Genomic DNA, 20,284 nt, shown 5'->3' on the forward strand with positions numbered 1-20,284 from the left:
TTATTTCCAAGAATTTTGCATTGGATTTTTTATCATATAGTTTCTAATTAGTTATTACTGGTACCAGCAGTGAATTGTACAGATTTTTGCTTATTTTTTTAATCCTTTTATTTAATCTGTTAATTATACTACATTGATTTCTTTTTTTCCTCAGGTTTTTTTTTTAATATGAAAAAGAGGAAAATGTAGATGGGGATGCAAAGTTTTCTCAGGCCATTCTGATTATATTGGCTCCAGGAAATTCTTCGTATAGAGAAGATATCTAGGTAGAAGACTCTGGCCCACACAGCAGAGGCCCTTAGGTGTGAGTTAGCTATGGACTGAGATGGAAGGATGAAATGGAAACAGAAGGAGCCAATAGGTTTGGTGGAACATATATCAGGGATTACTGAAAGAAGTTTATCAGCATAAAAATGTAAAATGCAGGGGCTGAGCACGGTGGCTTATGCCTATAATCCCAGCACTTCGGGAGGCCGAGGCGGGTGGATCACCTGAGGTCGGGAGTTTGAGACCAGCCTGACCAACATGGAGAAACCCCGTTTCTACTAAAAATACAAAATTAGCCGGGTATGGTGGTGCATGCCTGTAATCCCAGCTACTCGGGAGGCTGAGGCAGGAGAATCGCTTGAACCCGGGAGGCAGAAGTTACTGTGAACCAAGATCACGCCATTGCACTGCAGCCTGGGCAACGAGAGCAAAACTCTGCCTCAAAAAAAAAAAAAAAAAAGCAAAATACTATCTGGATTTCCATTTTACTCTGCCACTTTGCCTAGCTGAGAGTGAATTCCCTGATTATAGGTGCACTCTGCAGAAAGACTTTAAGAGGCTGGGGCCAGGCTTGACTTCACTAGCCACTTTGGAGATGGGTCAGAATAGTGACTACTGCCTTTGCACAAAGTTAAGTATGAGGTTGAGTATTTAGAATAGGGGAGTCAGACTCTTCTTATGGAATGCTGAGGTTCCAGCTCAATTACATCAGGGCAGAGGTCTTTCTGAGACCTTTGAGAGTTTTTTGAGAGAGTTTTTCTGAGTGCTTTTTGATGCCATCTTGTTGATTCAGGTAAACCTAAATTTACGGATCATTCTAGGCACAGCTTGTGCCAAGCACTAAAGGAGGACAGCAGTGCATCTGATATTGTCCCTGTTTTTAAGGAACTTATAGTGTGGAGCCAGGTGTGGTAGCTCACCTTTGCCCTGGTGTAACTGAGCTGGGACCTTTGCCCTAGTGTAACTGAGCTGGGACCTCAGCATTCCATAAGAAGAGTCTTTGGGAGGCTGAGACAGGGGGATTGCTTGAGCCCAGGAGTTCAAGACCAGCCTGGGCAATATAGCAAGACCCTCATCTCTACAATAAGTAAGTAAATAAATAAATAAAAAGTCAGGCGTGGTGGCATGTGCCTGTAGTCTCAGCAACTCAGGAGACTGAGGTGGGAGAATTACTTGCGCCTGAGAGGTGGAGACTGCAGAGTCCAGATTGTGCAACTGCACTACAGCCTGGGCAACAGAGTAAGACCCTGTCTCAAAAAAAAGAATATAGTGTGAGAGGCAAGTAATGATTATGATAGCAGCTGATACTTTGCTTGCATTCTTTTCAGGCACTGTTCTAAAGTGTTTTTGTTTCGTTTTGTTTTTTGTTTTTTGAGATGGAGTCTTGCTTTGTCGCCCAGGCTGGAGTACAGTGGCATGATCTTGGCTCACTGCAACCTCTGCCTCCTGGGTTCAAGCGATTCTTGTGCCTCAGCCTCCTGAGGAGCTGGGACTACAGGCATGTGCCATTATGCTCAGCTAATTTTTGTATTTTTAGTATAGATGGGGTTTCACCATGTTGGCCAGGCTGGTCTCGAACTCCTGACCTCAGGTGATCTGCCCGCCTTGGTCTTCCAAAGTGTTGAGATTACAGGCGTGAGCCACTGCGCCTGGCCACTGAAGTGTTTTTATGTATTAACTCATTTAATCTTCACAACAGCCGAATGAGGTAGGTACTATTACCACTGCCATTTTACAGAGGAGGAAATTGAGACACAGAGAAGTTAAATAATGTGCCTAATATTACATGTCTAGTAAGTAAATGCAGGGCCAGTATTGAAACCGAGACAGTCTGGCTCCAGAGTCTTTGTTCTTCACCTCTACTTCGTATGTAGAGCAGTAATTCTCATAGTCCCCAGATTGGCAGCATTATCAGCCTTATCTGGAAACTTGTTAGAAATGCACATTTTTGGGTCCCACCCAACACCTACTGAATCGAAAACTCTAGAGGCAGGGCTTATCAATCCAAGTTTTTTGTTTTGTTTTGTTTTGTTTTGTTTTGTTTTTTTGAGATGGAGTTTCACTCTTGTCGCCCAGGCTGGAGTACAATGGCGTGATCTCAGCTCACTGCAACCTCCCCCTCCCCGGTTCAAGCGATTCTCCTGGCTTAGCCTCCTGAGTAGCTGGGATTACAGGTGTCTGCCACAACACCTGGCTAATTTTTTGTATTTTTAGTAGAGACGAGACTTCACCATGTTGGCCAGGCTGGTCTTGAACTCCTGACCTCCGGTGATCCACCCACCTCGGCCTCCCAAAGTGCTGGAATTACAGGCATGAGCCACTGTGCCCAGCCACCAATCCAAGTTTTAACAAGCTTTCCAGGTGATTCTGATGGTTGCTGTTTGAGAACCTCTAGAAGCAAGGCATGGTATAAGTGTCAGAAATTAATCTCCTTATGAGTAAGGACTGGTTATGGTCCACCCCTTAAGTTCCCAGCCTCTGCATGGCATCTAGTGTAAAGCAGGCATCAAAAATTTGTGTGAGTTTATGGGAAAGTGATGTTTGAGCTGGGTCTCTTACCCCGCCTATCACTGCACCAGACCGAATAGGAGGGAGAATGGGAGTTCCCAGAAACTTTGAAACTAGCAAGGAAGTGGTTGTGATACTTCTGGCAAGATATGATAAGGGTCTGCACCAGCATAAGAAACCATCAGAATGGCAGTGAATCATGTGAGAGCAGTTCAGAAGGTAAACGTGTCAACACGTGGTGAACAGCTGAATAGATGGAAAGAACAAGGGATAGAGGAACTGTCATTTCTGACATGAAGGCGCTATTCACCGAGATAGGAAGCACAGGGCAAGTATGTTTGTGAGTGAAAGATAAAGTGTTTGGTTTGGACTTCTTAAATTTGAAGTGCTGGTAGGATATCCAGGTGGAGCTGTCCAGCAGACACTTGGAAATGCGAGTCTGAGACATGGTTGGAAACAGAGATTTGGAAGGATAGTTGGGCCGTAAGAGTGGATGAGACCTTCAAGGGGAGAGTGGAATGAGAAGAGAGCTGGGTTTGGAACTACAGTGAACAGTTAATGAGGCAAAAGCAAAAGGGGCCCTTTAAAAAGACTGAAAAGGACTTAGGCAATAGAAGACTGCAGAAGATGCTGCAGCCAAGTAGAAGGCTCAGAAGGGAAGTAGAGGCACAGTGACAGATGCTGCAGAGAAATAATTGAAAAGTATCCGTTGGATTTCAACCCCAAAAGTCATTTAAGTGACGTGGTGAGGGCAGAAGCTGATTGACAGAGTTCAGGCATGAGCTGTAGATGAGAAAGTGGAGGCGGTGCTTCCCAGGTCCGGCAGATAGAGCTCTGTAGCGGCACTTAAGTTCAAACTGTGACATCTTCCAGGGTAGGCAGGGTCTCTACTTATCTGTGGCCTCAGCGTCCAGCACACGGCCTGGAAGAGGGGGTGGCGTCAGTGAGTTCAGTGACTAGGGACGGAGAAAGACTTCGTGGAGGCAGTCGCTTTGCAGCCAAGGCTTGAAGGATGAGGGTGATTGGGAGGAGAGGTGGGAGGCAGGGCCCCTGGGCGCTGGAGTGCCAGGGGGTCTGGGAACGAGGTGGGGTTCCCATAATGTGTGCGCGCAGCTTGGTGCGACAGGCGGGGGCTGTGTGTAGGTTTGGAGGGACCTATTTGGGGAAAAGACACAGGGCTGAAGGCTGCTGTGGCGGGATGTCCCTTCGCCCTACCCCACTTACACCACTGCGCGGTTCCAAGGCACCTCCACCGGCGCCGTCCCGCCGGGCTGCATGGCGACGGGTGACCGCCAGGGGCCGCTGCCTTGGGTCCCCGGTGCCCCCGCCCCTCTCCATTGGCCTTTGTTGCCGTCGGAGCGCCCTGCTTGACTCGTTCCGGTCCGCCCCCTGGGCCCGGCGGTCGCGCCTGCGCACTGGCAGCTGGCCGGGCGCTCGCAGTGGGAGCTGCTGCAGGCTCCGCGGCGGCGGCGGCAACGGAGGCTGCGGGGGCGGCGGCGCGAGCGGCCGGGCTTGGTAAGGGAGCCGAGCCCGGCCCGGGAACCCGAGCAGCGAGAGTGCAGGGTACCTAGGCCCCTCACGCTGGACTTCACAGTCTCCGGGCCGCCTGACCTCCGCACGGGTATATGGGATGGAAGCGGGACCCTCGGGAGCAGGTAAGGGCCCCCAGGAGGCGGAACGGTGCATGCTCCAAGGACTGGGGGCTCCCGCTTGAAAAGCGTGGTTTCCAAGTGAGGGAAGCGCTCCTGAGTGAGGAGAAGGGCTCTCCCACGATGGGGGCCCAGTTTGAAGGAGGCTGTGTGCAGTTCCGGGGGAGAACCATGTGAAGAGAGCCCTGAGATGGGGGCTGTTTGTCCAAGGAGGCTGTATACAGTCCTGCGGGTTGGAAGTAATCTGGGAGAAGGGCCTGCACGCACGGAAGGACTCCCAGACATCCGTGGAGGCCTACGGAGAGGCCCGGCAGGTGGCAGGGGACGGGCTCCAGGTGTCCAGGAGAGGAGGGGGCGACACAGATGGGCCTGGAGCTACCGCATGCCGGGGGCGGGGGCTCCGCTGGGCTGGAATAGGCTAATGTCTCTTGGGAGAAGGCGCCAGAGCTGGACTGTGAGCTCCGCCCCACCGGGTCTGACGCGAGGGCGAGGGTCAGGGGGCGGTGGGTGGGGACCCAGTCCCGGGATTCCCCCCCGTGGGTCTGGGGAGTCGGAGCGGAGGCTCCGGAGCATGCGCGGAGGTGGCAGCTGGAAGGGGCTGCCCGACGTGGTGGGGGCGTGGCTGTCCGAATACCCCCACCTCTCCACCCGCCCCCTGCCCCCCGCCCCGTTTGGCTTGGAAAAAGGAGCGCGCTGATGGGGTGCATTCTCTCTTAGGTTATGCTGGCAGAGTGCAAATGGTTATGGTCCCCTCCCCCATTTTAGGGGCTCTTATACTTGGCCCTCAGTCACAGTTTGCTAAGAATGGGTTGAGGGACGCTGCCAAAGTGCATTTTTCTGCCACAGGAAAGGCTGGGACCGAAGCAATGGGTTCTGGGGGTGGGTCCTCCTGAAGATAGGCCTTAGGAAAGGTATTGGTTACGGAGGAATCAAGGACAGAGCAGGGGCTACCTGGAAGGAGTTGTCTGCTTGGTTTGCAAGTTTCTGCTCCAATACTGAGTAGAGATGGGAGCTTTTAATCCAAAGATAATGACCTTTTCCAATGAATTGTCTGTTAAGGTTACACTCTACATTTATAACATTTATTCTAATATTTCTTAATATTTTCATGGCTCCTGTCTTCTATGGATATCTTTCCATTTTCCTCTCCCCACTCCCCAGAAACTGTCAGGGCTGTGTTTAGAGTCAAGATCTAAACCCTACAAACAAGTTGGAGGATGGGGGAGTTTATAGCCTTCACCCTGGTGAGGCCTAGGTGATAGTCTTAACTTCTTATTTGCAGGCAATGAGGAGGAAAAGACACAGGAACAGAGGATAAACTGAGGCAGGATTGCCTCAAGAAAACTGGAGTTCTTAGGATGGACTGTGGGGTGGTGATACCTCTTGTGTCTTAAGTGTCTTACCCTGTGATGGGACGAGGAGCCTGGACCTGGGAATCCTTCAGGTCATCTCTCACCACTTCCTTACATTTGGTCTGGGGATGGGAATCAAATTTCCATTTGGGACATGAACTTCATTACTTTCCTAGTGGAATTATTTTGTTTTTTTGTAGCAGAGCTAACTCCCTCCCACCCTCCCAAGGAAATAGTTCCTACCACCTCACTCAAGTTATCCATTTAGTGATCTCTAAGTACTTAGTGACTGTTTTCCCCCTAACAACCAACCTTGTATAGACTGTGTAGTCCTAAGGATAAGAGCAGGGAGCAACTGACTTGAGTACTTCCTCTCTGTCAGGCCCCTCTCTCCATCCCAGGAACTCCTGTTTTTCAAGGCTGGGGACTATTTCCAACAACCCATGAACTAGAGTAGTGGGGTAGGTCATTGAGGCCCACATGGATTGCTGGTTGCTGGTACCCATTCTAGACTAATGATTTTTATCCTGATGAATTCCTAATAGGCTCCGGAGTGATGAAAAGTTGACTTTTTAAAAATTTGTTACAAAAAATAAGCTAGGAAAAGAGCTAGAACCTGCTGTTTGGAGTCAGCCATAGCCTTGGGAAAAGCCTAATAGAACAGGCTTTGCCTCAGTAAAGGGTATAATTGAGATTCAGTCTGGAAGCTGCAGATTGAGGGACCCCATAACTGCCTCCTTCCTAGGCCCGGACTGTTCTCTTGTAAGAAGTTAGAGTGGTGTCCCAAGGTGGCCTGAGGACATAATACATGAAACTAAAGCGTTGTGTAAAAAACAACAACAAAAAACCCCCCAAAAACTAAAGCATTGTTGCTAGCCCCACTGGGCTTATGCCCAGGTCTGCCCTCTGTGCTCAGGTGTGTTCCAAGCACATACACTGGACTGGGTGCTCCCTGAGGGTAGAAGCAGTGTCTGGTTTATTTGTAGAACTAGCAAGTGCCTAGTGTATAGGCCTTGGCACAGAATACATGTTTATTAATTAAATCAAATCACATTCAAGTGTGAACATAAATGGTTAAGCACGTATATGGATATTTAATAAAGTGGATACTCACATGGGACAGATCCTTTTTGGAGAGATTGGCCTGTTAGTCTTTGCTTGCCCACCAGCTAACCTAACCTAACCTAACCTTGAATTTGTGTCTTTTGAATGGGCAGTCTGGCTCCTTGGGAGGTGTGTGGGCCTCAGAACTGCAAGAAAGGAATCCTGAGCCAGGGCTTTCAGCTCTGTTACTTTTCCTCCTCTGGGCTCCTTGGGGATGGGGGAGGGGGAGTGTCCTTTTCAGGGCCCCTCCCTCCTTGCTTTTGTCTGAAGAGAAGGGCCCCGCCCCTTTCCCCCTAGGCCCAAGCTTTGTCCTCTGTGCTGGGGCCCTCATCTGCATCACAAAGTGGCCGTCTGTCCCTGTCTGGGTCTGTAGGGAAGTGTCTCCCTTTCTCAGACTAAAAGCTGGGGTAAGGGGGGCGGGGAGGAGACTGTGCTGTTGTTAGGCTTTCAGGGGGATGGAATGGGAGAGAGGTTCCTGCTTCCTGCTGTCTTTCCTAGTTTGGAGATGAAGTGGGGGTGTGGGGTCCCCTGTTTTCCCAAAGCCTCTTTGGAGAGGAAGGTGCTCTAAGGCTATGTGTGGTATGTAGTCGGGTTTCTGGGGAAGAGAAGGCTTTGAGGCTAGAGTGTCTGTCCCATCCCCCATCATTTCTAACTAGCCCCCCCAGCTCTCGGGGTTATCTTTTTCCCAAGGCCCCAAATGATTATTCAGTGTGAGAGGGGAAGAAGGTGAATGAAATATAAGAACTTGGGGAGCGAAAGGATGTCTCTTACTGACTACACCCACAAACATGTATGTTTGTCTTGTGTAGTGTTTATAATTGTTTCTGGGCAATTGCAGGTGTTCGTGTGTTTGTGTGCTGTGTGTTTTTGTGGTGTGTCTATGGATATGTTTGTTCATTCATTTCATATCAGTATGTTGAATACTTCCTGTGTGTGTGCCAGACACTGGAGATTAAGCAGTGACCAAGGCCTTTGAAAAACTCAGTGTAGGGCAGTGAAGGATATGTGTGTAAGTGTAAACTGCCAAGGTCTAAGTGTGTGTTTGGATGTGTGTGATGGGAATGTGTGTCTGTCTGTCCGTAAGCTTGTGTGCAATTTCTGTCCAGCACTTTCTCAGGTAGGCAGCCAGGCGCTAGTAGATAGGTTTTCACTTCCCCACGTAGCTGAGTTTTGAAGACCTTTTCCATCCGGGCTGGGCCTTCATTTCCCTGTCTGCAGAGTGGGACTGGGCTTGACAGGGGGTTAGAGGGAAACAGAGCAGCTTAGCTCTGGGAAGCTGCCCCTCCCATGAATGGTTCTGACCTCTTCCTGACCCCCAGCTGAGGATATGCCCCATCCCCCCAGCTTGTCTGACTGTGAAAGCAGAGGTCTGGTAATGGGAGGTTCTGGGCTGGTTTATCCCTCTCTTCTCCCACCTGGGCTGGTTCTCTACTACCAAGAACAATAGTAGCATATTATTCCCTTTTTTTCTCTCTTCCCTCCAAGCTAGAAAATAAGACTGGAGACAGCAAGCAGCCAGACTGGCAAAAGAGGATAAAGGAGCTGGATCTGGCCCTACCCTATCCCTTTCCCAAGGGCCCTCTCTGTCTTGAAACTGATCTCTTCTGCTGCTGTCTGGACCTTCTGTGTGGAAGGATCTGTGGGGCATGGAGAGAATCTTGTGTTATTCCCAGAGCCAGTGTCTCTTCTCCAGCATTCTAATTGCCACCTCTTCTTCCCAAACTCATTAGTTCTTTCTTTAATCGAGCTTTTTTTAATCATTGTCTCCCCGGTTGCTGCTTTGTTTCTTCATGCCTGAGCTTCCAACCCTAACCTCTTTTGCCCCACCCCTTGACTCCAGCCTTCTCTTTCTCCTGGCCTTTTTCTATTGTGACCTCCAGCTCTGTCCTCTTCTCCAACCCCCTTTCTCTTTTCCTTAGTCTCCAAACTCTATCCTTTGAGCCTTTTCTCCTTTTCCCTTTCTCCAACTCTCGCCATTCAGTTGCCTTAATCCTGCCTCAAACACTGACCCTGCCCTCCCCAGCCTGGCCTTCTCTGGATCTTCTTCCTGCCCACCTATAAAGGAATATCAAGGTTATGCCATTTTGTATTCAGCATGGTGACGAATGGAGTGAGCATCTGGCTGGCAGAGAATAGAAATTATTGGTCTGCTAGATACCTGGTGGAGGCAAGTGTCTTACTCTAGTAGAAGAAAGAAAGGGTTTTGTTACTAGGAGCCAGATTTAGTCTCTCTGCTTAACATGCAATAGGAACTTATATATTAACTTAATTAAAAATAGATGATAAGGATAATTTTCCTAACTGGAGAGAGATTAAAAAAAAAAAAAAACACACACACACACAGATGAACTTGAGGTGTCCCCTGGAAGCCCTTGGCTGGGTTGGGTAGCAGGAAAGAGGCATTCTCTATACTCTCTTGTTCCTTTTCTGGGAGGCCTTGTTCCTTCTCTGATAAGAGTAGTTAGGAGATTGCCAGACTTTACCCTCACCAGCCTCTTTGTCTTGTAGCTGCGGGCGCTTACCTGCCCCCCCTGCAGCAGGTGTTCCAGGCACCTCGCCGGCCTGGCATTGGCACTGTGGGGAAACCAATCAAGCTCCTGGCCAATTACTTTGAGGTGGACATCCCTAAGATCGACGTGTACCACTACGAGGTGGACATCAAGCCAGATAAGTGTCCCCGTAGAGTCAACCGGTAAGTGATGCACACCCAAGCCACCAAATCTGAAAGACACCAACCTTGAAAGAGGGGCCAGAAAGGTAAAAGAAAAACCAGTAGAGGCTATTATCACCAAATCTAAGGAAGTTTTTGAGAGGGAGATGCCAAGTAGGGTAAATGCTGAAAAATAGTCCAATTGGACATCGTTATTGGAAGATTATTAGTGGCTTTTGCCAGAGCAATTTCAGCAGAAAGTAGTTGATCTAGTTAATCTAACTACATTGAGTTAAGACATAAGTACAGTGCCTACTACATTTCAATATTAGTTGAATGAATAAAGAGTTTTAAAGAATGAGATATGGGTATGTTTACAGATTAAGGAGAAGGAGCTAGTAAAGAGGGAGAGGTTAAAGGTATGGGACAGAGGGGAGAAATGAATGGGATGTCCTTGATGAGGCAGAAGGACATTGTAGGATGCACAGTTGGAGGGATTAGCCTTATTTAGAGGAAGTGATATTTCCTTTTTTTTTTTTTTTTGAGAGGGAGTTTTGCTCTTGTTGCCCAGGCTGGAGTGCAATGGCGCAGTCTCAGCTTATTGCAACCTCTGTCTCCCAGGTTTAAGCAATTCTCCTGGCTCAGCCTCCTGAGTAGCTGGGATTACAGGCATCTGCCACCATGCCTGGCTAATTTTTTTGTATTTTTAGTAGAGACGGAGTTTCACCATGTTGGCCAGGCTGGTCTCTAACTCCTGACCCCAGATGACCTGCCCACTTCAGCCTCCCAAAGTGCTGGGATTACAGGCGTGAGCCACCGTGCCCGGCGTCTGTGGTATTTCTTTAATTAATTAATTTTATTATTTGAAAATTATATGTATAATATTAAAAAATTCAAATATTACAAAAAGAATGATAGTGAAAAATGTCTCCTTACTATCCTGGTCTCTAGTCCCCCAGTACCATTAATTGTTACCTTTTTTTGTTTGTTTGTTTTTTGAGACGGAGTCTCTCTCTGTCGCCCAGGCTGGAGTGCAGTGGCGCCATCTCAGATCACTGCACCCTCTGCCTCCTAGGTTCAGGCAATTCTTGTACCTCTGCCTCCCATGTAGCTGGGATGACAGGCAAACCATTCTCCTGCCTCAGCCTGCTGAGTAGCTAGGACTATAGGTGCCCCCCCACCACACCCAGCTAATTTTTTGGTATTTTTAGTAGAGACAGGGTTTCACTATGTTGACCAGGCTGGTCTCAAACTCCTGACCTTAAGTGATCTGCCTACGTAGGTCTCCCAAAGTATTGGGATTACAAGCGTGAGCCACCGTGCCTGACCAATTGTTACCATTCTTTTTTTTTTTTGAGACAGAGTTTCACTCTGTCATCCAGGCCAGAGTGCAGTGGCGTGATCTCGGCTCACTGCAACCTCTGCCTCCTGGGTTCAAGCGATTCTCCTGCCTCAGCCTCCCTAGTAGCTGGGATTACAGGCACCCACCACCACGCCTGGCTAATTTTTGTATTTTTAGTAGAGACGGGGTTTCACTGTGTTGGCCAGGCTGGTCTGAAACTCCTGACCTCAAGCAGTCTGCCCGCCTCAGCCTTCCAAGGTGCTGGGATTACAGGCATGACCCATCGTGCCTGGCCAGTTGTTACCATTCTTGAATATGCTTCCAGATACTTTATACGTATATACAGGCATATATGCACATATAACTTTTTTTTTTTTTTTTTTTTGAGGCAGAGTCTCGCTCTGTCGCCCAGGCTGGAGTGCAGTGGCGCAATCTCGGCTCACTGCAAGCTCCGCCTCCTGGGTTCACGCCATTCTCCTGCCTCAGCCTCTCCGAGTAGCTGGGACTACAGGCGCCCGTCACCACGCCCGGCTAATTTTTTGTATTTTTAGTAGAGACGGGGTTTCACTGTGGTCTCGATCTCCTGACCTCGTGATCCGCCCACCTCGGCCTCCCAAAGCGCTGGGATTACAAGCGTGAGCCACCGCGCCCGGCAACATATAACATTTTTAAACACCCAAAACTTAGAGTTCTTTATACATTGTTCTGTACTTTGCATTTTTCCACTTAACAATATATTTTTGAAGATATTACATACCAGCACATGTGGATCTGCCTCATTCTTTTGCATAGGTTGAGTGGCTGTAATATAACTTATGTAATAAATCTATTGAGGAACATTTGAGTCTAAATTCTGCTACAAAAATGAAACTGTTGAATATTATATATAGACTCATTTTTGCACTCAAATATGAGAGTATTTGTAGGATAAATTGCTAGGAGTGGAACTGTTGGCCTAATACATTTCAGAGTTTTCAGATATTGCAACTTGTTTTTAAAGGTAAGTTGTATCAACTTATACTCCCATTAATAAGGCATCAGAGTGTCTCTTCCTATACCTGAACCAATCTAATATTTCAGATTTTTTTGATCTTTGGCATTCTGATCTTGGTCTAATTTTAAATTGTATTTTTCTAATAAGTGAAGTTGAATATATTTTCATATGTTTAAAAATAATACATGGAAGGGGCATTTTGAGTGTAAGAAGAAAGGAGAAAAATTGATGCACACACATATAAATATGTTTGTGTATATGTCTGGAAACGCGAGGGTGGCCTTGCCTACTATCCTCTGCCTTTTTCAATATTAGAGCTGCTTCCTGATAGGAGACAAGTATGGGTTCTGGAGTTAGAGGCTAGTGGAGAAAGTTCTACATGGTCTACATAGTGTAGGAGGGATAGAAGTAATCAGGGACATGAAAAAGATTGCTAGGCAGCACTGAAGCCTAATTGAGATTGAAACCATACGATCACAGTTGCTTCTAATGTACCATTTTGAGTTATCCAGTAGTATTCAGGAACTTTGATTTAGAAAGTGTGAAGGTCAGTTGGTTAGATAAACTGGAATTTTGAAGGAATAATGGACACCCTGGGGTCTGAGTTTCAGAGGTCAGGAAGTAAGAGATGGTAATGGAGAAAAAATAGGATGGTGAGACTAAGTGCTCCAGAGAGATGGAAGAGATGAGATTTTTCTTCCACAGTTTATTCTTATTCCAGTTCACATCTCTTCTACCTTTTTTGCTTATCAGATCTCGGATTAGATTGGAGCAGCCTAGATTCTGTTCCTGATTTTTTTGTTTTGTTTCGTTTTAATTTTTTTTTTATTTTTTTTGAGACAGAGTCTTGCTTTATTGCCTAGGCTGGAGTGCAGTGGCATGATCTCAGCTCACTGCAACCTCTGCCTCTCAGGCTCAAGTGATCCTCCCACTTCAGCCTCCTGAGTAGCTGAGACTATAGGCACACACCACCATACCTGACTAATTTTTGTATTTTTTGTAGAGATGGAGTTTCTCCATGTTGCCCAGGCTGGTCTCAACCTTGGGAGCTCAAGCGAATTGCCCGCCTTGGCCTCCCAAAGTGCTGGGGTTATAGGCATGATCCACTGCACCTGGCCATTCTTTTTTTTTTTTTTTTTTTTTGAGACAGGGTCTCACTGTGTCCCCCAGGCTGGAGTGCAGTGGTGTGATTATAGCTCACTGTAACCCCAAACTCCCAGCCTCAGGTGATCCTTCTGCCTCAGCCTCCCAAGCAACTGGGATTATAGGCACATGCCACCATACCCAGCTAATTAAAAACATTTTATTTTTTTGTAGAAGATGCGGTCTCACTCTGTTGCCTAGTTTAGCCTTGAGCTCCTAGGCTCAAGTGATCCTCCTGCCTTGGCTGCCCAAAGTACTGGGATTACAGGTGTGAGCCACCATACTTAGCCCTATTCCTGATTCTTGATAGACCCTGGAGTCAGGCTTTTCTCCCTTTAGCCTCCCCCTCTTCTCAGAAAGCACTCACACCACTTTTTCAGGTCCATTACAGCCTTGGTGATCTGAGGACCAGCAGTGTCACTTAGGAGCATGCTAGAAATGCAGAATTTCAGGCTTCACTCTAGACCTGCTGAATCAGAAGCTACATTTTAATAAAATCTCCAGGTGATTCATAGGAATGTTAAAGTTTGAGAAGCACTGTCGTAGAGTAGATGTTAGGAGTGAGTATAATAGATGGGACGTTGCCTGGACTTTGAATTACTTCCAAAATCTTGAAGTGGTGGTAGTCTCTCAGCTTCCACAGGCCACTCCTATCCCCCACAGGGAAGTGGTGGAATACATGGTCCAGCATTTCAAGCCTCAGATCTTTGGTGATCGCAAGCCTGTGTATGATGGAAAGAAGAACATTTACACTGTCACAGCACTGCCCATTGGCAACGAACGGGTAAGGTTGGGAGTCAGGCTAGGCCTGTGTCAGGGGTCTGGGGTAGAACCAAGCTCATGTAAGCCTCTTTGGAGTCTGGTGATCCAGAGATCCTTTTCATCTTTTGTGCTGAGAAAGTATGTTTTAGGGTGAGGGGTGGGTAGGTGCTGATGTTTATTTAGTCTATCATGTGCCTGTCCGTGTCCTAAACAGATTGAGATTAGACTTAAAATAGACCTAAAGGACTTCCTGCTAGGCTAAGAGGTAGTTGAGAGGAACAGAAGCACTGAGCCAAGGTGGCTAGAACCTAAGGGGCTGAACTTACTCTGGATTTTCATTATGAGCCCCTATCAACTTGAGGAACATGTTCTCAGCAAATCCATGGAGTTGGGGGTCATTCTTGCAGAGCAATGGCAATCCTTCACCCCTTTCTTTCACCCTCCTGAAGGTCGACTTTGAGGTGACAATCCCTGGGGAAGGGAAGGATCGAATCTTTAAGGTCTCCATCAAGTGGCTAGCCATTGTGAGCTGGCGAATGCTGCATGAGGCCCTGGTCAGCGGCCAGATCCCTGTTCCCTTGGAGTCTGTGCAAGCCCTGGATGTGGCCATGAGGCACCTGGCATCCATGAGGTATTGGGTGTAGTTAGTATCTGGGCTACTAGTGTTGGCAGAACTGCTGTCAGGGGAGGAGGGGGAGCACATGTTAAGGTCCCACAGTGTGCCATTAAAAAAAAAATTATTTGAAGCCCTACCACTTGCCAGGCAAGTGTGTATTTATATTTAGATGGTTTAAAGCCCTGGCCCTGAACTTCTTAGATATCTTTGGGCCTCATCCCATCTGTCCCTGCAGGGCAGAGAGAAGGTAGAAACTTGCACAAGGTCAGTCATACAACTAGTAAAGCATCAGAGCTGGCATTAAAGCCCCGGTGTCCTGCCTTTCAGGCCAGGGCTCCTCCGTGCCCAGGATGCCTCACAGGGTGGGGGCCTGTGCCCGAGGGACCAGTTCTCTGCCTGTCCCTGCCAGGTACACCCCTGTGGGCCGCTCCTTCTTCTCACCGCCTGAGGGCTACTACCACCCGCTGGGGGGTGGGCGCGAGGTCTGGTTCGGCTTTCACCAGTCTGTGCGCCCTGCCATGTGGAAGATGATGCTCAACATTGATGGTGAGTGGGGAGAGCTATGGAGCCAGGGGCACCCCAAGTCCAGTGACCACACTCCCAGCCTCATCCCTCCCAGCTCTACAACCACACTCCTAGTCTAATTCCTACAGCCCTGGCACCCCCTTCCCCCATCCCAATGCCCTATAAGGAAGAGGGTATAAATTGCTGTGCCTCCATGTATTGTGGAAGACAGAACCTGAGCTGAGCTATCTTTACCCTGTCCCCACAGTCTCAGCCACTGCCTTCTATAAGGCACAGCCAGTGATTGAGTTCATGTGTGAGGTGCTGGACATCAGGAACATAGATGAGCAGCCCAAGCCCCTCACGGACTCTCAGCGTGTTCGCTTCACCAAGGAGATCAAGGGTGAGGACCCAACAGGAGGGGATGGGAAACAGCGCCACTTTAGCCCTAAGAAGAAATCCCCTTGGGGTATGCTCAGGGGAGAGACCAAGCCTGGGCATGTGAGCAACCTATTTTAGCCCTGACAAGCAGTGTGTGTATCTCAGGCCTGAAGGTGGAAGTCACCCACTGTGGACAGATGAAGAGGAAGTACCGCGTGTGTAATGTTACCCGTCGCCCTGCTAGCCATCAGACGTAAGTTGGCAGGGGTGCTGAGTCATACTTTGTTGGTGGAGAAGGGCTGAGATTTAAAACTCACTATCTTTCCCTCCCTTCCTCCCCCACTGGCCTTGAGAATGAGCCTTGGGGACTGGCCCTGTTTTTGAAGATAAGCTGTGGGAATTTGGCATCCTTTCTCAACCTTCTCTGATCTGTTGATATTCTCCCTACCATTTTTACCTTCTTGATCTCCTTGCCTCTTTGGTTCTTTACTTGAGAGCAAGTGTGTTCTCTGATTCCTGTTAGGGTTAGGCAAATGTTAAAATCTCTCTCAAATTATTCTTTCTCTTGAAAAAAGAAAGCTAGGCTCCTGGGCTCCTTGGGGAAGCTGTCATTGATTCCATTCCCATTCTTGACCTTAGGCTATACTAATTGTTATGAGTGTCTACTCTGTGTCAGGCTTTATGCTCAACATTGGACATAAATGAGTCAGATAGTGTCCTCACTTTTGTGGAACTTGCCTTTCAAACCTTTGGCTTCTCTCTTGGAGCCCTGTATGTCCTGTTTTCCCATGAGTGGCAATGCTCAAAGAAGTTGGATAGGATGAAGCAAAGTCTGGGACTTCCTTCCTGCACATCATATTGGGGTCAAATAAAAAAGAAAAAAGTCTGAGGCTTCCATGGTTGTGGGTCTAGAGAAGTGGGACTGAGTGCTGGGTTATGACACCGCCTTCCTTCCCTTCTTCCGAACAGATTCCCCTTACAGCTGGAGAGTGGACAGACTGTGGAGTGCACAGTGGCACAGTATTTCAAGCAGAAATATAACCTTCAGCTCAAGTATCCCCATCTGCCCTGCCTACAAGTTGGCCAGGAACAAAAGCATACCTACCTTCCCCTAGAGGTGAGATTGCCAAGTAATGGCTGGGGAATAGGCATTGTATATACCTGCATGCTGATCATCAGATGTCTGTTCTTTCATTTTGCATTTTGGAAAATTGACATTCTGAGAAGGTATGAGGTAGTTCTCCTGTGAAATAGAGGCCTCATTCTTACCTGCCAAGTTGTTTCCTTACCCCCATCCTACTCTCATGTTCTTTCAGGGCTGCCAGGCAGAGACAAGCTGAATTTACTGTTTAATAAGTAATTAGTTCGTACAGGACAGAGATTTTAGATACCCACACTCATGTTCTCTTAATTTCTCTTCCCCTGTTGTTTAGAGCTGGGATCCTAAGTGACCTGAAGATATAAGTGTACCTTATTCTACACAAACTGGTGATAAATATTACCTATAATGTAAATCATGTTTCTCCAAGGATTAATGTGTTCCTTTTGAAAAAGTTTTAGCCCCAAGATTGTCATACTTTTATAAGTCAGTAGACCTTTGGAATTCTGCAACTAGAGAAGGAATAGTAACTAACGCTAAGTTATAGAATACAAATACAGAATCACTAGGCTATATTTTGTTTGGTATATACTAGCCAAAATATTGAATGAGAAACTACTGCCTACTGCTTCATTGTCTCGTCCAGTGCTACTCAAAAAGTGTGGTCTTGTGTACCAACAGGATAGGCATTACCTGAGAGCTTGCTTAAAATTTAGATTTCAGGTTCCACCCATACCAACTGAATCAGAATCTTTTTTTTTTTTTTTTTTTGAGACGGAGTTTTGTTCTTGTTGCCCAGGCTGGAGTGCAATGGCATGATGTTGGCTCACTGCAACCTCCACCTCCCGGGTTCAAGCGATTCTCCTGCCTCAGCCTCCTGAGTAGATGGAATTACAGGCATGCACCACCACACCCAGCTAAGTTTGTATTTTTAGTAGAGACGGGGTTTCTCCATGTTGGTCAGGCTGGTCTCGAACTCCTGACCTCAGGTGATCCGCCCACCTTGGCCTCCCAAAGTGCTGGGATTACAGGTGTGAGCCACCACGCCCAGCCAGAATCTGTCCTTTAACAAGATCCAAAGGGGATGTACATTAACGTTGGAGAAGCACTATACTAGACTACCCTCTTTTTCTTTTTTGTTTTTTTGAGACAGAGTCTTGCTGGAGTGCAGTGGCACCATCTCGGCTCACTGTAACCTCCTCAACCTCCCAGGTTCAAGCAATTCTCATGCCTCAGCCTCCAGTAGCTAGGATTACAGGTGTGCGCCACCGTGCCCAGATAAGCTTTTTTTGTGTTTTTAGTAGGGATGGAGTTTCACCATGTTGGCCACACTGGTCTCGAACTCCTGGCCTCAAGTGATCTGCCTGCCTCGGCCTCCCAAAGTGCTGGATTGCGGGCATGAGCTGCCACACCTCGCCTACCCTCTTACTTTTATCCAACAGCGGAAGTCAGATAGCCCAGACCAAAGCTCTAGTCTTCTGGTGAGCTTCTAGGATTTCAGAACTAACCTGAGGGAGTTAGGCTGAAGGGAGAAGAGATCCCCAAAACCAAGAACTCTGACTTGGTTAATAGCTACTGATGCACGTGAAGGCAACATGTTCACTGAGGTATAAACAGAGGTCTTTAGGGACAATCTTAGCTAAGTAGATAGTAGCTGATATTTACTGTAAGCAGAGATTTGTTAGCAAATTAACATTATTTCTATTTAAACAATAGTTTCCAAAGGGTATAATTTATGTTATGACTTAGACCTTGATTTCTGTTGTTGCTTATTTAACATATATTTATTGAGCTCCTACTATGTGTCATATACTCTTAGGTGCTAGGAACATGGAGATTAACAAGACAGACAAGGTCCCAGCTGTTATGGAGCTTACATTCTAGAAGGGGGAGATAGACAATAAGTTGATAAACACATAAGGTAGTTTCAGATGGTGATAAGTGCTATAAGAATAATAAAATAGGTTAAGGGGATAGAAGTAAGGGAGGAAGAGGGTAGAGAGCTATTTTAGTTGTTAGGGAAGTCCTCTTTTAGGAGACATTTGAGCTAAGTCCCAAATTATGACATAGAATCAACCTTGTAACAACCTGAGAGAAGAGCTTTCCAGGCAGGAGGAAGTACAAAGTTCTAAAGCAGAAGAGAATTTGGATCTTTTTGAGGGATAGACAGAAGGCTATGGTGGCTAGAATGTATTGTGTGAGGGGAAAAGTAGTAGGAGATGATTCTGTAGAGGGTCAAATAATATAGCCTGTTGAAACCACGTGGCATTTTTTTATTATTTTTTGGAAAAGCCTTATCCAGGTTGGCTGTGATGGCTTATACCTGTAATCCCAGCACTTTGGGAGGTCAAGGCAGGAGGATTGCTTGACTGCAGGTGTGGTGTGGTCCCAGCTACTTGGGATGCTGAGGTGGAAGCATTGCTTGAACCCAGTGAGCTGTGATTGTGCCACTGGATTCCAGCCTGAGCAACAGAGGGAGACCTTGTCTCAAAAAAAAAAAATAAAAAACAGCTTTATCAAGATATAATTCACATAGCATAAAATTCACCATTTTAAAATGATTAGGTAGTTTTAGTATATTCACAGAATTGTACAACAGCCATCACCGCTATCTGATTCCAGAACATATCACTCCGAAAAGAAAGCCTATATTCATTAGCAGTTACTCACCATCCGTTCTCTCCCCAAGAGCCTGTAGTAACCACTAATCTAATTTCAGTCTCTGGATATACCTATTTTGGACATATCATATATGTGAAATAATACAATATGTGGCCTTTTATGACTGGCTTCTGTCATTTAGCATAATGTTTTCAAGGTTTATCCTCGTTCCATCAGATGGATATGTCATATTTTGTGAATTCATTTATCAGTTAATGGACATTTGGATTGTTTCTACTTTTTGGGTATCATGAATAATGCTGCTGTGAACATTGATGTACACATTTTTGTGTGAACATAAGTTTTTGTTTCTCTGGAATATACACCTAAGAGTGATATAATGTATAACAATGTTTAACATCTTTTTTTTGGGATGGAGTCTCGCTCTGTCACCTAGGCTGGAGTGCAATGGCGCGATCTCGGCTCACTGCAAGCTCCGCCTCCTGGGTTCACGCCATTCTCCTGCCTCAGCCTCCCGAGTAGCTGGGACTGCAGGCGCCCACCACCACGCCTGGCTAATTTTTTGTATTTTTAGTAGAGATGGGGTTTCACGGTGTTAGCCAGGATGGTCTTGATCTCCTGACCTGATCCGCCCGCCTCGGCCTCCCAAAGTGCTGGGATTACAGGCGTGAGCCACCGCGCCCGGCCGATGTTTAACATCGTGATGAGCTGCCTGATTGTTTCCCAAAGTAGCTATGATATTTTACAATCCCATCAGCAAAGAATGAGAGTTGTAATTTCTGGCCAGGTAGGATTTTATTCTAATTATAATATGAATCCATTGGAAAATTTTAAGTAGAAGAACAATATGGATTATTGTTGTTCTAGTTTCTAGTTGTGAAGATTCAACTAGAAACTAGAAGTAGTGCCTCCAGTCCACCTCTGTGTCTTCCTTGAATAGTTATGTAGGTCAGTGAGCGTCCACAAAATGATTTATTCATGTCAAATCACAGTTCATTCCTTCTTCCGTCTTTTTCAAATTGTGGTAAAATATACTAATATAAAATTTACCATTTTAACCATTTTTAAGTATATAGTTCTGTGGCATTAAATACATTCACACAGTTGTACAACCATCACCATGAACAATCTCCAGAACTTTTTCATCATTCCACACTGAAACTCTATACCCATTAAATGACAACTCCCTCCTTTTAATCCCTAGCAACCACCATTCTACTTTCTGTCTCTATGAATTTGACCACTGTAGGTACCTCAAATAAGTAGAATCATAGTATTTATCCTTTTTTGA

General features: G+C 46.7%; 1 protein-coding gene across 5 annotated transcripts in view; it reads left to right on the forward strand.

Annotated features, from left to right (window-relative positions):
- Window positions 1–4,213: 4,213 nt before the first annotated feature.
- Window positions 4,214–20,284, forward strand: part of AGO1 (argonaute RISC component 1) — a 41,239-nt gene continuing 25,168 nt past the window's right edge. For 4 of the 5 annotated variants that reach the window (XM_058442203.1, XM_032160232.2, XM_058442204.1 and 1 more), the window contains exons 1-8: window positions 4,214–4,430; window positions 9,389–9,572; window positions 13,673–13,793; window positions 14,221–14,402; window positions 14,797–14,933; window positions 15,160–15,294; window positions 15,438–15,525; window positions 16,242–16,389. In XM_058442203.1, coding sequence (XP_058298186.1) covers window positions 4,406–4,430; window positions 9,389–9,572; window positions 13,673–13,793; window positions 14,221–14,402; window positions 14,797–14,933; window positions 15,160–15,294; window positions 15,438–15,525; window positions 16,242–16,389 — 1,020 coding nt within the window. In that variant the 5' untranslated portion in view covers window positions 4,214–4,405. Of the gene's footprint in view, window positions 4,431–9,388; window positions 9,573–13,672; window positions 13,794–14,220; window positions 14,403–14,796; window positions 14,934–15,159; window positions 15,295–15,437; window positions 15,526–16,241; window positions 16,390–20,284 lie in introns of those variants that run through there. The other variant, XM_058442205.1, reaches the window with a different exon arrangement.

This window comes from Hylobates moloch, unplaced genomic scaffold (genome assembly GCF_009828535.3).
Source record: "Hylobates moloch isolate HMO894 unplaced genomic scaffold, HMol_V3 SCAFFOLD_8, whole genome shotgun sequence".
Lineage (NCBI taxonomy): Eukaryota > Metazoa > Chordata > Mammalia > Primates > Hylobatidae > Hylobates > Hylobates moloch.